The 15,085-nt window shown below is 39.0% G+C and overlaps 2 protein-coding genes and 1 non-coding gene across 4 annotated transcripts; 2 read left to right on the forward strand and 1 right to left on the reverse strand.

Moving 5' to 3' along the window:
- The first annotated feature begins 337 nt into the window (after positions 1-337).
- card19 (caspase recruitment domain family, member 19) lies at positions 338-5,374 on the forward strand. The gene is made up of 6 exons (XM_039798374.1): positions 338-405; positions 886-1,025; positions 1,785-1,941; positions 2,090-2,152; positions 2,861-2,926; positions 3,102-5,374. Exons 1-6 carry the CDS (start codon positions 399-401, stop codon positions 3,209-3,211), a joined length of 543 nt encoding a protein of 180 aa, XP_039654308.1. The 5' UTR covers positions 338-398; the 3' UTR covers positions 3,212-5,374.
- On the forward strand, positions 4,402-4,529 carry LOC120558252. Its single transcript, XR_005639081.1, has one exon. It is a non-coding gene; the product is annotated as a U6atac minor spliceosomal RNA (small nuclear RNA).
- Positions 5,375-5,492: 118 nt separating the features above from the next.
- Positions 5,493-11,132, reverse strand: ninj1 (ninjurin 1). Of its 2 annotated transcripts, none has more exons than XM_039798375.1 (3): positions 10,706-11,132; positions 7,469-7,706; positions 5,493-6,273 (listed from the first exon to the last, which is right to left on the reverse strand). In XM_039798375.1, the coding sequence occupies exons 1-3, from the start codon at positions 10,760-10,762 to the stop codon at positions 6,131-6,133; spliced, it is 438 nt and encodes a 145-aa protein (XP_039654309.1). In that variant the 5' UTR covers positions 10,763-11,132; the 3' UTR covers positions 5,493-6,130. The 2 variants fall into 2 exon arrangements, with proteins under 2 accessions (XP_039654309.1, XP_039654310.1); XM_039798376.1 differs by having other exon boundaries at positions 11,000-11,131.
- Between the last annotated feature and the right edge of the window lie 3,953 nt (positions 11,133-15,085).

Below are 15,085 nucleotides of genomic sequence, written 5' to 3' on the forward strand. Positions count from 1 at the left end.
TAAGCTTTTCATTTTACAGCAACGTACACACGTTTTGTTGTTTAAATTTTTTTACTGAAATGTACTCATTTAAATACTGAGATTTACAATGAAACAGATTGTTACATTGAAATTAGAATATATTTACCCCTAGTTACAACGGAATGACCAGTTTTATTGAAAAGAAATTTCAATATATTTGTATAAACGTAATTCATATAGGTCAATAACAAAAATGAAAACGTTAGTGCCTAGCTTAGCCTTTGCTACATTCATTCCATGGATGTAACCATTGACATATGGATGTAACAGGAAAGTGTTTTTTTTCCCTTTCTTTGAAGACGTTAACGTAAGCCACTCCCTGCCTACGAGGTGACGTCAGGGGGCGTGTCCACACAAAGGACAGAGGGGACTCCACAATGGGAGGTTTGTGTCTTTCTTTAACGAAAACTAACGCTTATCTTACCATGTAGTTAGCCTTCTGCTTTAATATCTTCTTATCAGGTCCAGACCACGAACATTAGCTACCACACAGCGCTATAAGACGACCTCAGCGGTTGCCTCGCTTTGCCAATGACAATGTAAAGTTAACGTCTCAGTCCAACTCCTGTTTCTGAAAAGTTTCTCAACAACACATTTGCCATTAGAGAGAAGAGAATTACTTTTCAATTCGCTGTCAACCGTCAGGTTAGCTGTCAACAAATGTTTCGTAACATTCCCGATCCTCCATGTCCTCCCACTCCTCTCCTGCCACCGTTACGAGGAAAGACTGGAGATAATGTCATTTTCCCGTAACGTTCCCTTTCAATGATAAAGCTAGCCTGTTTTCAAACAGGGTATGGCAGGGTCTTGCTGGTGTAGCCTACTAAGTAGTTGTTTTTAACGTTTCTCTGCTAATATGGACAGACAGTTTTCAAGAGCAGCTGATAGAGGACAGCGCCTTCCTCAAAGCTGACCGGAGACTGGACACCGAGCTGCTGGACAAACTCATCCTGCAGCTCAACAGAATCTACCCGCAGATCCTCTCAGACAGGGAGGCCACCAAAGTGAGTCCTCATACACAGTATCTGGTCACATGCAGGCGGTGGTGGAAGAGATGAAGTTACAGTATTACTACAGTGTAAACATACTCAGTTTTAAGTAAAAATGCTGCATTAAAATCTACTGCAAAGTTGTATTTGAAAAATGTTCAATAAGTATTCATTATGCGGCAGAATGACCCTGCCAATGTTATATTACTTTATTATTACTGGTGTATTTTATAAACATGTAATGCTGCAGCTGAATATGTGCTGTAAATTATTCTATAATAATTGCAGAATCTTAATCTGTAAAGTAATTGGTAACTATAGTTTAGAGATAGATGTAATGGAGTAAGAAATACATTATTCCCCCCTGAAATTAAGTAAAAGAATGATGTAGAACAAGATGCAGGAAAGTAGAAATACCTTAAAATTGTAATTCAACAAACATATTTACAATATCTTAAGTAAATGTGCATAGTTATGTTATATCACTGCATGCAAAATTATGTAATCTCAAGCATCTGATTGGTGATACAGATACATTCAGGTCCAAAACGGTACCAAGAAAAGAATGTCTCAGATTTACTAATTATACGATAATATGAAAACATGATGAAAAAACATTTTAATATGAATAAATGAAAGAATTTCTAAAATAATTCCAGTGGAGATGCTTCATCCTGGCTTTGGCAAGCTTTGCCAGCAAGCACTCCAGGAAAGGATATATCCATTTGGGGAATAGAAAATATATAAATTATATCTGTTGTTATTGTTATCCAGTTTCGAAACTTGGACGTGCCCACAAGTGTTCGAGTGGGTGAGCTCCTGTCACACCTGCAGGGGAAAGGAGAGGAAGCATGTAGGGAGTTTTACAGAGCTCTTCACTTGCATGTAGAGGAGGTGTACTACAGCTTGCCCACACGGCTGCGCCTCAGAGGTTCGTCCCCAAAAAACGCTTCTCTATATCATGTGTGATATTTATTCATTATTTGGATATTACAGAATGTACTATACATGCTTAGTTTTATATTCTAGTATATTCTAAATTGTATGCCCACACTAAAACATATCTGTCCCGCCTCCAGATTCCTTAGATCCACTTGCTTATCCACGTGTCTACCAACGGAGATATGTTCAAAACGACAGAGGTAAAATCTTATATAAAATAATGTATGTGGCCTCGGATCTCTGAGGTGCCCTACAGTACTATGCGCTTGGCTTGCTCTCCAATGCAAACTTTAATTACCTCAGTTAACTGATGTTTACAATATTTGAATGCATATCCACCCTGTTGCTTTAGGGGTGCTGTTCTTTTGTGTATGTGTATATAGGCACATGGAGAAATACACCTCCAAATTGCTATACCCTAGTGCTTCTTTAGAGATAGGAGGGGTTATTAAGAATGTTTAATTTAGTAAATTTGGGAATTCTGTTTTTCCTTTTTTTCCCCCATTCTCTTATAAAGTTAGAGTTGGGTTATTATTCTGGGGACGGCGGTTTTTGAAGGGATATCATTTTCTGCTACTTGTATGTATCTAGAGACATACAAATGTGTTCTTGGAAAAAACAATAAAGAGATTGGGGGAAAAATAGAATGTATGTCAATGTGTATGCAGTGTTGAAACGGTTACTTTTCAAACTATTAAACTGCTATTGTTAAATGTTATGAAGCAAGATCATAAGATAATCAGTAGATGATTTAATGTGATGATCTTCAAAATCACCAAATATAGTCAGGAATAGTCAGTGTGATCCAAACTTTTTCCAGGCTAGAAGTGTGTCAGGTAGTTATTTAGCACTGACACACACCAGAAAATTAATTTAATTTATTTTGTTATGTGTTTACCTCTTTCCAGGTCCCCTTTTCTTTCTGGGCTGTTTCAGCGTTGCAGTGGGAATGGCTTTACTCTATTACTACAGTGGTAAGCAGCTTTTTCAGTTTTTTAACATCATCTAACATTGCAATTGTGATAATCAATATTGTACGTATTATTGGCTAGTTAACGTATATCAACCTTAGCGTGCATGCTTTTGAAAATATAAGTCCACTTAATGCTGTTAATTCAGTGTTATAAAGATGGTGTCTTTGTTCTGTAGAGGCTAAAGTGACGGGAGGTAGCCGGGCCCTTGGGATGGCGGCTCTGGGATTGAAAAGAAAGGCTCAGGAGGTTCTCATATGGTACACTGAAGAAAGCCTCATGAAGTAAGGGGGGGGGGCGCTTCTTCACACCAGGTGCCTCAGCAGTACTCCTCTTATGAAAGCTAGTTGTACCAAAGCACAACACACTATATATTTTTCCACAGTTGAGTACTAATTTTGTACACAGTTGTATTTACTATTTTGCTTGTGATCTAAAATGAGAAAGGTGGGGTAAATTTAGAGCTACATTTGGCACTTTGCTCTTATTTCCTCATATGTTGATACCTATTTAAGTGGGTTAAAGGGACTGAATACACTCGAGGGATGAACACAGTGAATTCACAAACAACCTGATTAAACAAGTTGTTCTCACTACAATCTTCAAATGTGGCTTAAAACGCTTTTACAAACCAATTAAACAACGGAAATATCGACTGCACTGGTGACAAAATGAGGGATTTTAAATAACAAAATATTAACAAGTAGAGGTACATTCTTGACTATATACGATCCGATTTTTCCAGCACTACAAAAATGATAACCTCAAATGCATCAGTACATTTTGCAGCCATATAATAATAATCCTTCAATGCAGAAAGCAACAACCTGCAGTGTATGTATGTGCTTCCTTACACGTTGTTGCTAAGAGTAATTTATTACATTTATTTTTGGTAATTAAGAATTATACTTTCTTTTTTTCTCAGTTACTTACCACTGATGTCAAGCATACTAAAATACTCTTCCATGTACTCCCCAAATTGAGTTAGAAACAAAGATGAGGCAGAGCTCTTTGTAGAACATAACCGCCCTCTTGTGGCCAAAAGTGAACTACATCACCAAAATGTGTTGGCTTGTTTTTCTTTCATAAGAGCGTCTCAAGAGTAATGTGAACCGACAGAAATAATATTGAGCTGTGTCAGTATAGTAATACCAGAGACGGTTCAGAAAGCATCTTTGGTGATACTTTAGACGGACTTTGCGGTCACATGATTGTTTCTACCAATGATATTCCGTTCTACTAGCGCAGTGCATTATGGGTAGAGTTACAACCTAATCCAAAACCATAGATATATAAAATCCACAACATACTAATGTCGAATGAAGATTAGTAATAATGATTCGTTAACACATATCAACCTGTAATACAACAGCTGTGTTTAACAGATGTAAGTATTAATAAACCAGGGAATTGCACCGTAAGTGAAACCATGTTACATATTACAGTATATATATAGTGACGTGCTACTTTATTAAAGCGTGTTGTATGAAAGGAGAGAAGGTTAGCACTCCCCTTGACAAGGATGGAATTGGCCCTAGTGGCCATCAACACACATACGGTTAAGGCACTGCCACCTACTTCGTGGCATCTATAACCATATTTTTTCATTTGTATAATTTTGACTTCAGTTAAACGATTCCCTACTACCTTTAACTTCGTATTCACGGATCTCAAACCGTGCCTCTTGTTTTCGCCATGTAGTCAAAGATCGGAAGCATGCCTGCATATTTTCCCGTGTCTTTGTTTCCGCTGGGTCGGGCAGGATAGGAACTTTCATTTTACCATTTTGGCCTGTAGCATTTAGCCCACTGCTGCAGACACGGACGATTACTTTAACGTTTACGCTTGGTCTGCTGTCTATCGCACAGAAGTTGTACACTCATTTTGTGAGAGTTTAAGTAAAAGTACATTATGTTTATGAATTCCACGCAGCTATTGGTAGTGTGGATATTATTTTGTTCCTACTGTGCCTTACTACCGAGTATATACTAAGTTAGTTTCTGATAAGCCTTTTTATTTATTTTTTACTGACTAGCAGTAAATTAATTTACCCCAATCAGGCAGATTTTAATGACATTTCTCAGGCTATTTGTAAACAATTTATTTAAAATGTATGACTAGAGAAGGGTCTCTAAACATACCAGTAACTAGCATGATGGTGCTTTGTTAAACTGTATTTATTTGTGGTTTTCTTTATGGTTAAAGTTCAGGATCTCAGAAGCCAATACCCCAAACACAGAAAAACATTTATTCAATGTGCATGGCTTTGTTGTTATTCTTGTACTCAACAATTTTGTAATATTACTCTAAAACGAAATATTGATAATCGATTTCTGATGTTTGTCAATTAATGTCTACTATTTAAGTCCAGTGCCTGACAGTTTGTCACATTCTGTGTGTTGTACTGTGTTGTGTAAAAATGCCTTAAATATAAAAGTGCCATCATTTGTAGGACTGAGACTTTTGTCTTTGTACAATAAAAAAAAGCATGATAAGAATAAACAGGGCAATACACACATATTATCACTTCTGTAGTTTTATTTTTAAGAGTTCATGTAATAAAAGGTTTAAAAATATTTGGTCCTTAAAAAAGTGATTTAAAAATGCCTAAAAGTAACTACATACACTATATACTTCAACGGAAACCTAAAGACATTAACTAATATACAGGTAAATCAGTTTAAACATTGCACACTATACTTTGCATTGCACTTGCAGCATATAACCCCCCACACACACACACACACACACACCATAATAAGATGGCTCCTGATGCACTTACTATTCAGAATGTCATTTGGATTATACTGTGGCGTTTTTTTCCCCCAGGAAAACATTCACAATGGTTGTGACTGACATACAGTATATTGCTCCTGATATTTCTTAGCAAGTAAAGGTAATCATTTATTTGCATCAGTAACCTGAGCATGATAAGCAGTAACACAATTCCCACATAAAATGAAAACTGACCACAAATTTGTCCATAGCCATAGTTAGAGATCTCTCTCTCTCTCTCTCTCTCTCTCTCTCTCTCTCTCTCTCTCTCTCTCTCTCTCTCTCTCTCACACACACACAACCTGATCCTCAGTATGTTATATACTAGCCATTTAGTTTGGTGAATAAATATCCTGTTCATTAGCATAAACAATGTGGAGGTCCATCTTTACTAAGTTGATCAGCAGGCACAGAGAGTCACGTCAAGAGTGATCAAGCGCTTAGTTTGGGCCGCTGGACACCAAACGCTGTGATGAAGACGTTGACCACGACTATGATGAAGACGAAGGCTGTGGCGAAATTCTCCATGATGTTCAGCTTGTAGTGCATGCTTTCATCATTCAGGTTCCACTTAACTGACAAAAGGAGAAAAAAATGCAACATGAGGACATTACTGTTTCCCCACAAGGTGGCAGCACAGAGTTTCCTGTCAGATTAGCTGTGAAGTAATCATTACTCAGCACTATGATATACATTAACAGCATCTGACAGCACTGCCCACAAGTGAATAATTAGCTTCTTCCTCCATTAAGACATTATATGTCTCGCTTGTTTGAAAAGAGAAATTTCTTTTTGACCGAGGATAAGCCTGTATTTTTTACTGGCCATCTTAGTGTTGGTAAGTAACACAATTGCCCAAGAGAGCACTTTAAAACTGGAAACAGCTGACAGCAGAGGCATTTCTTCCTGCTGTGGCTCTCTAAACTCAGCTCTCGGTCACAACAGTGTTCTCTGTTTGGTAAAGATAAGGACAGAGGGGAAGAGGGAGGACACTGATGTAAGGGGAAGACATACTTGTGCTCCAAGATTTGTGTCCAAATAAGCGTAAGAAGGATTTTGTGCTTGTGAAATGGTGTGCATAAATGATTTCAAGGTATGTGGCTGTAAATCACCCTTTGTAGACCTTTGGAAACAACTCTGCTTGAGAAAATCAAGTTTGTAAATTTGTAGAAAAAAAATAGTTGTAGTTGTAGAGAAAAACATGACCATGTCCAAATTAAATGTTTGCATACATTATATCAACGGTGAGATAACACAAAGACTTAGAACAAAAAAAGAACGGCTTTGTGAACATCTAAGTACAAATTAAAAACGGTTGTCTGCTGTTTTCCCCTAATGGGTGTGACACTGACGGTACACGTGCACACACATTCTTACAAGTACAGGTTTTGAACCTGCCTTTTGGTTTTAGCAGTCAAAAAAGTCACACTTGTAACTTAGGGCGTTTCCACACCTCATTTGGTTCGAACTTTCACTGTGAAAACGCCCCTTGTGTGTATGCATGTGTAACTTCAGTGTCACACGAAGCGTCGGAGAGTTGAGTGCTGAGTTTCACACACAGTGCTTTGACTCTGAACAAATATTTTCTTTATGTTACCTCAGTGTTGATATTATTGAGACAAAGTAAATTGAATAAACATAACACCACACATACTCGTTTACACAATGTTGCAGTAGAAGACACTAACGCATGTCTGTCTGCAGCAGAGGACGGAAACAATTTGTGATTGCTAAAGTTTGCCAAATAGACCTAGAAGGCTCCACACTTACCAATGAAGATGAGCAGAACTCCCACGATGATTTGCAGGATGAGGGAGATACTAATGAGAGTAATGAGGGGCACATAGAAGGTGAAGTCTGATCCTTGCTCCAGCACAGCCTTCATCTGTGAGGCATTAGCCAACAGAAGAGCCACATCCAGCATGCTCTCTGCTGCACTCTTCTTATTGGCATAATGGTTCATGTTCAGAGGCCCCTGTTGCTGCCTCCAGGGGCCTCGCAGCGGGACCTGAACGCAAACACAAACCCCGACATCAGTACGACACATAAGTTACGTGTAGAAATGTGATATTTGGAAAAAGCTTGGTCAAATGTATTTCTAATATTCTTTTATTAATGGCTCCATGAAGGGTATATCTAATAAACATATTTACATAACATAAAATATAGTCATCAGATGCCAGTTAATGATTTTGAGATGAAGTGTCTCAGGGACCTTTAAACTCAACAGCCCTCATCTAATCATCATTTCTTGTCCTGACATTTGTGTAAACATGGTATTTCAAAAGTTACTCAACACAGGGGAAATTAAAGCACTCTGCTGCTGCCATCATATTGGATTTCATATACAGTACATATGTGACTGGAAAGACTGACTGATTGGAAAGTATGCTTCCCCTCCTGGGAACTATATAGCTGGATATTTGGGGATTGTTTTGCGGCCTCTTACGGAAGGCATAAGAAATTACAGAAGTGTGTCGGCACAAACAGGGACTTTTTCATCAAAGCTAACAGTCCAACATAATGAAAACCCACAATAATCGAAATTCACATGTGACAATGAATTACATCAGAACTGATCAGCATGATGGCAAAAGTAAGACCCATATTTGTGCAATCACAATGAAGTAATCTTTATGGAAGTGAAAGTGTAGAGGGACTTAATTCAAACAGGAAACACCAATTACTGGAAGGTCACTGAGTTGTTTTCTGTCCAAAGGTCAAAAATATTTGCTCATGCCTTTCTCAGGCTGACCAGGTTATATATCTGAAACATGGGAGTGGCCTCCACAAAAATGCAGTGGAAACAGTGAGTAAATAACGCTTATGAATATGTTACAAATACACCATGCATACAGTAAGCACATGTGAAAGCATGCACTTAAGGCAAGGCAAGACAGCTTTGTTTATATAGCACATTTTAGCAACAAGGCAATTCAAAGTGGTTTACATGGCTAAAACATTAAAAAGCAGTTAAAAACAATTAAGGTGAATATGAGACAGGTATGAAATACAAGAATAAAAGTTACAGAGAAGTGTAAGAAATGACCAATTATTTAAAGGCAGCATCAAAAAGCAAAGTCTTCAGCCTTGATTTAAAAGAACTGAGAGTTGCAGCGGACCTGCTGTTTTCTGGGAGTTTGTTCCAGATATGTGGTGCATAAAAACTGAACGCTACTTCTCCGTGTTTAGTTCTGACTCTGGGGACAGGAAGCAGAGCTGTCCTAGACGAGCTGAGAGGTCTGGACGCTTCATAATGTAGCAGCAGATCACAAATGTATTTTGGCCATAAAACATTCAACAGAAATTTGAAATCAATTATTTGGGAGACTTACAACAAAAATCAAGCTCACAGGCTCATTCTATATTCCTTAAATAAATAAAACAAAATATGCAATATGTTGTGTTGTGGAAAAGGAAGCAGAATTCCACGTGCCTTTAACAATCAAATTGAGAAAGGTTGAGGAAAAAATGTCCTTCTTTATTGTGGAACAACAAAGAAATGATTTACATTTGTCTAACAGGTGAAATGAGCCTGTGGTACATGGTTCACTTAAAAACACATTGTGAATATTACATCACAGGAAACCAGGGGCATTGACCCCTGTTTCTCCTAATGTGAGTTTAGGTAAGGGCTTGAGGTTTCATCTGGGTGGAGAGTCCAACAACGCCACCCTTGTGCCCAGGTTGACAACATCTTCCTCTTTTTTTCAACTCTGAAAACCAGCCCAGGCTTTCCAAGAAATGGTGATCTCTCTTTGAATTTCCTTTTCAAAGGTCTTATTTTTTTTTTTAACTTATGTGCTGGGGTTCTTGGTAGGAACTAATTTTTAAGTTGTCTTTCCAGATAACTGGGACTGTTGCTGCTTGTGGGCGTGTAAAGCCCACAGACATGGTCTATGATATCTTAACGTCTTGACAACTGGGGAAGCATGCTGCCCAGAACAAGAAGTTATTGGTAATATGTATAAAATATAACTTTAGCTATTCCAAATTTTCAATGTTAATTTTACTAAGCACTGAAGGTTATGGAAGCTCAGAAACAAGTAGGCCTTCAACTAATTATATTAAATTTATTTAGTATCAATTAAAAACGTTGTCAATTACTGGTTAAAGGAAAGTGCCCATCACAAGTTTCCAGAGCACAAGATGACATCTTCCTATCAATAAATGTGCACATAATATTCCATTTAAAATGATATAAAAGAGATAAGTTTAAAAGGCCATTATAAAATTACTTAAACAATTAAAAATAAAATAGTTGTAGATTCATTTTTGTTCAACAGAAGTGAACATGAAGATAATCCCCACTGACTTTTTATTGTAAGACCACTTCCCATTGAAAGTTTTGATCAAATCAACACAGAATGTACTTGATTATATTATACCACCGCGTTCATTAATAACTCGTTATGCATTGAGGTTATCGTTGGCTTTTTGGGGAAACCGATCTGATCCCACAGTATCGACACTTGGACAGGGTATCCTAATACAACACAGGGGTTTGGGTGACTGGCTGAGTCGACCCACCTGGATTCCGTTACACAGCGATGATTGTACGAACCCACCCCACCATGGGCTGCTCTATATCGCCTATCATTAAGTGTAAACTGAGCCTACAGCAGAACAGAGAGGCAAACTAGGCGAACTACACAAAAATAAGTTGCTTTGTTAACTAACGTTAGTGAAAAGTTAATATTAGCTCTGAAACAAGAGCTAATCTGCTTACCGGTCACTAATTAGCTTGATGAATTCTCTAAATGACACTTGTTAAATCAACAACAACAAACACGATTATGACGTGTGAATTGATGATGGGACATATGGATGAAACCCAGGCAGCCGTAGATATCCTGTACCCGACGAATATCTCCTGCTTGGGAATGTTTCTGATTGGATTTAGCTTTTGACCGAGCCTGGCTGGGATATTAATGGTAGCTTTACATACTGAACACAAAGCTACATGCTGCCCTTTGTAACTGGCACCAGCGCTGCCTATAAACTTACCTCCGCGTTGCCGTTTCGCCCAGCATCACCGTTCATTTCCAAGTTTTCCGTAGCCATCTTGTTAATAACCGCGTTAGATACCCCGCCCGAATAGGTTGGTTTGTATATAGAGTGAGCTTCAAAAGAGTCGGTGGTTCAGCAGCCGGTGGGCATAGGCACAGACTGTTTATGAGAAACGTGACGACAAGTGTAGAAAAGACGGGCTAACGTTACCGCCCCTGCAACATGGGGGCGACCGTCCTCAGAAAGCTGTGGGCTGTTGGAGAAGTATTATGAGCAGGGAAGGCTACTCACTAGCGATGATGCATGGGGTAATTTCTGTAATTCCCCACAGTTGAACTGAAATCATGATGTGATGTAGATCCAAGCAGTGTTTCTACTTGGACTGTCCAGTTAGCCGTTCCTCAGTGACAGACAGTGAAGGCAACATGACTCTTTACTGCCACTCTGCGTATTAATTCGGTAGGCTACTGCAAGCGGGACTCATTGTAAGCTATACTGTCTATGGTTTTTTGTGTGTGTTTTTTTGAACGATGATAAACCGGGGAATATATATATATATATATATATATATATATATATATATATATATATATATATATATATATATATATATATATATATATATATAGGCTACCCCAAATTTCTAATTATTTCTACTTAAGTAAAGTACTGACACCTCTGGTAGTTTGTCATAACTTGATAAAACTTGTTCACGGACATGCATCATGAAAACATAATATTTATTAACTACATTTTGTCATTTTGCCGTATACAAGCACATTAGGGCCCATATTTAGGTTTTGGCGCTTTGGCGGTGCATTTACAAACAAATATAGATCTATGTGATAATTGAAACAAATTATTTGGCGCACTGCCAAAAGATTTGATCATTGATGCAAAAATAAGCCTGAGCCCTTTTTTTGTATCTTGTAGGCCTATTAGTAGCAATGGATAGGCCCCTACGTTAGAATGACCAGGGTTTTCCACACAAGTCATCCTGAAAGATTATATCTAGGCTATTTAAAGCAAAGTTGACAAAGCAAGAAAACAGCAACAGGTCAAAGTCATAACTGGAAAGTCTTTTCCTTTGAAACACAGCGTCATCAGAAAAGGAGAAACAGTGAGGATGGCCAGATGCTAATTGCCACGTCCATAGTTTCACTTTGTAAACCAGCCCGTCTAGGCCTGACCATAGACTGTTAATATTAATATATAATATGTATAATATTTACAGTCAATGGGCCTGACCGCGATATTGTTTTTACAGGGTGGCAGGGGAAGACTCATGAATATTCATTAGGGAACTCATCCCTGATTGGCTCACCCTGACATTCTTACCCTAACCATAACCAATCCCACTCCTCTTGCCTAAACCTAACCAACCCAACCAGAGCAGGCACGAGTACTAGCCATTCATATATAATATATATAATATTTACAGTCAATGGGCCTGACCGCGATATTGTTTTTACAGGGTGGCAGGGGAAGACTCAGGAATATTCATTAGGGAACTCATCCCTGATTGGCTCGCCCTGACATTCTTACCCTAACCATAACCAATCCCACTCCTCTTGCCCAAACCTAACCAACCCAACCAGAGCAGGCAACGAGTACTAGCCATTCACTAGCCTTACCACCCTGCAAAAAAAAACACCCACCAACTGCTTCCCCTGGTGATCTGAGCAGGTTTGTCACTCAAGGTTGACCCCACAAAATATAAAACTGTCCCTATAGGTTGATCCTTGTGGAGAAAAAAAGAATACTTTTGAGGCCTTATTTTGACCTCTTGGTTCTGGTCCTTAGTATCTTGTTTCCCTTAGGCCTACTTCAAATTTTGATTCTGTAACCAATAAAGTTTAAAGAAAAGAAAAGATAAATGTGTCAAGCCTAAAACAGGCAGAGAATGACAATATGAGCTTCTGCAGCTCCATCTTTGTCCTGTGTCAACCAGAATGTTAAAGGGGTGATAGAATGCAAAACCGATTTTACCTTGTCATAGTTGAAAAATGACAGTTTGGTGGGTAAATAGGACATACATAGTGTAATGGGAAAATTACATTTAAGCATAATTCCTTATATTTTTATTTTTTATTTCTACTTTAATTCTCTCACAAATGCTGAAAGAGTCTATCTCATTTCCCACATGTAGATTTTGATTCTAACTTTGTGAGACATCCAGTCTGGAACATTATGTGAGCACTGTTAGCCTGAACCGATAAAGGTACAAGGTCACCTTAAAACTCTCTAGTTTTCCCATGCCAGTTAAGATGTAACTGGGGGGTGAAAGTCATACAGGGAGGAGGAGGTGAGATGGCTCCAAGATGTCTCTTGTATTTCTCTGATTGTCTTCATGTGTATCAGATTGCATGTAAAACTTGTAGCGTCATACCAAAAGTGCGTGTGTGCTGTCACTCTGAAGATGCATATAAGCCTGGTGTTCTTGTCCACTCATTTGAGAAACTGACTCCACACTGGGCTGCGGCCTTTTGTGAAATCATGTTGCTCCTATATTTGCAAATATATCTTTTTTAATAAAATACAAAAACCCAACTTGGTTTTAGTCTCAGTCTGTCTTATTTGTTTCATTTTACTAAACTCTGAAAATTCCCCCCCCTGCTGCAAAGGAAACTTCCACTACAATAGAACCTCAAAATCCCAATGACACCTCTTTCCTCTGCAAATCTCCCAATTTGAAACTGCTTCTGAAAACGAGCCGCCTAGTTGACGTCAACTCGGCGGCTCCTCCTCATTTGGCTCTAGTCTCTCTCTTTGTCACGCCCCAACATTTACATAGGCTACACAACTGTCTTCTGAATCTAGGTCGCGCAGATCTCTGCTATTCCATTACAAAATTCACTTCTGAGACTTTTTTATGCGAGAAATCAACTATGTAGAGGTCAAATATGGGCAGTTTTACGAAAATGGATGGCTAATTGCAAATTTTGTCCGACTGTGTGTCGGAGTTCAGCGGCTGGTGCTGCCTGGGTTGCTACATCGCCGCCCTGCCTGTCCTCCTTCACAGACCCTGGCCTGCTGTGAGCTAGATTGAGATCCGTCATTGCTCAATACCCGCGCAAACTCACCCTTTCTGGGTGAATGGACTACCAAACGCCGCTGCCCTGACAGAGCTCCAGGGCCTGCAGCTTGCTGTTCTCCCTCCCCTCTTCCTGCTAAATGGCCGGTGTGTGTGACTGAGAGCGCGGTCAGCGAGCTTGTCTCTTACCACAGGTTCCAGTTAATCTTATAATGGAAATGTGTGTTGAGTTATTTAAACAAACGATCGGGGAAATAAACGCCTCTTGTCCGTGAGTCTCATTGATAGATCCCGCGGTGAGCTGGAGTCCATCAATGAGAGCTAGCTAGCCTCCTCCTAACGAGACCTCTAAAATTTACAAAAATGCATTAAATTAAAATTCCGAAATCGGACAAGTGTTAGCTAAGCTTTGTAAGACCTTGGGGAACCTGTAATATACATGCCGTGACAAAATTCTAACTGTAAATATACTATAGTTATGCCGAAAGTGTAGCTAGCTAGCCGCAATCGTTTCCCATTGTATTGAATGGAACACATAGCTAGCTAGCTACTCCTCCTACCAAGACCCCTGACATTCACAAAAATGCCTTAATTTGAAATCGGACACAACGGTTAGCTTTATAAGACCTTGGGGTAGATGTTAGATAAGTGGCGTTACGAAATTCAAACTGTAAATATACTATAGTTATGCCGAAAGTGTAGCTAGCTAGCCGCGATCTTTTCCCATTGTATTGAATGGGACATATAGCTAACTAGCTGCTCCTCCTAACAAGACCCCTCACGTTTATAAAAATGCCTTAAATTTAAATTGGACACAACGGTTAGCTTTGTAAGACAATGGGGTAGCTGTGATATAAGTGCCATGACGAAATTCAAACTGTAAATATATTCTAGTTATGCCGGCAGCTGCCCAGCTCCGCGGAGCCCCGGTAGTGCAGTAATCCACAAAGGGTGACTTTGCCCTGGGTACGGAGCCCAGCAGGCTGCCACATTCTCGTCAGACTGTGTGGAGCTCCTAAAGTCCGACACGTCTTACCAATTTGCAATTAGCCATACATTTTCGTAAAACTGCCCATATTTGAGCTTTATATAGTTGATTTCTCGCATAAAAAAGTCTCTCAAGTGAATTTGGTAAAGAAACATTGCCTGGAATATGAGATTCTGTCGCGTCTCTAATGTGTGTGTATGGGGATTCGCTCAACCAATCAGCGCGCAGCTCCTCTAAATATTCATGAGCATACCATATTTGGAAGAAAAGCTCTTGTTACAAAAAGGGCCAAAACACAGGGATGCATAAGGGCCAATAAAATATCAACCAGGCCATTTCCAGCTCAACCAATGTT

The sequence above is a fragment of the Perca fluviatilis genome, chromosome 4, assembly GCF_010015445.1.
Source record: "Perca fluviatilis chromosome 4, GENO_Pfluv_1.0, whole genome shotgun sequence".
Taxonomy (NCBI): Eukaryota; Metazoa; Chordata; class Actinopteri; order Perciformes; family Percidae; genus Perca; species Perca fluviatilis.

Coding starts and splice junctions, on each gene's coding strand:
- card19 (XM_039798374.1), top strand. Junction 1,942..2,089: donor CACACGGCTGCGCCTCAGAG/GTTCGTCCCCAA, acceptor TCCCGCCTCCAG/ATTCCTTAGATCCACTTGCT. Junction 2,927..3,101: donor TTTACTCTATTACTACAGTG/GTAAGCAGCTTT, acceptor TTTGTTCTGTAG/AGGCTAAAGTGACGGGAGGT.
- ninj1 (XM_039798375.1), bottom strand. CDS start 10,762: ATGGCTACGGAAAACTTGGAAATGAACGGTGATGCTGGGCGAAACGGC. Junction 7,707..10,705: donor GGCGAAACGGCAACGCGGAG/GTAAGTTTATAG, acceptor GTTTGCGTTCAG/GTCCCGCTGCGAGGCCCCTG. Junction 6,274..7,468: donor AGTTCTGCTCATCTTCATTG/GTAAGTGTGGAG, acceptor TCCTTTTGTCAG/TTAAGTGGAACCTGAATGAT.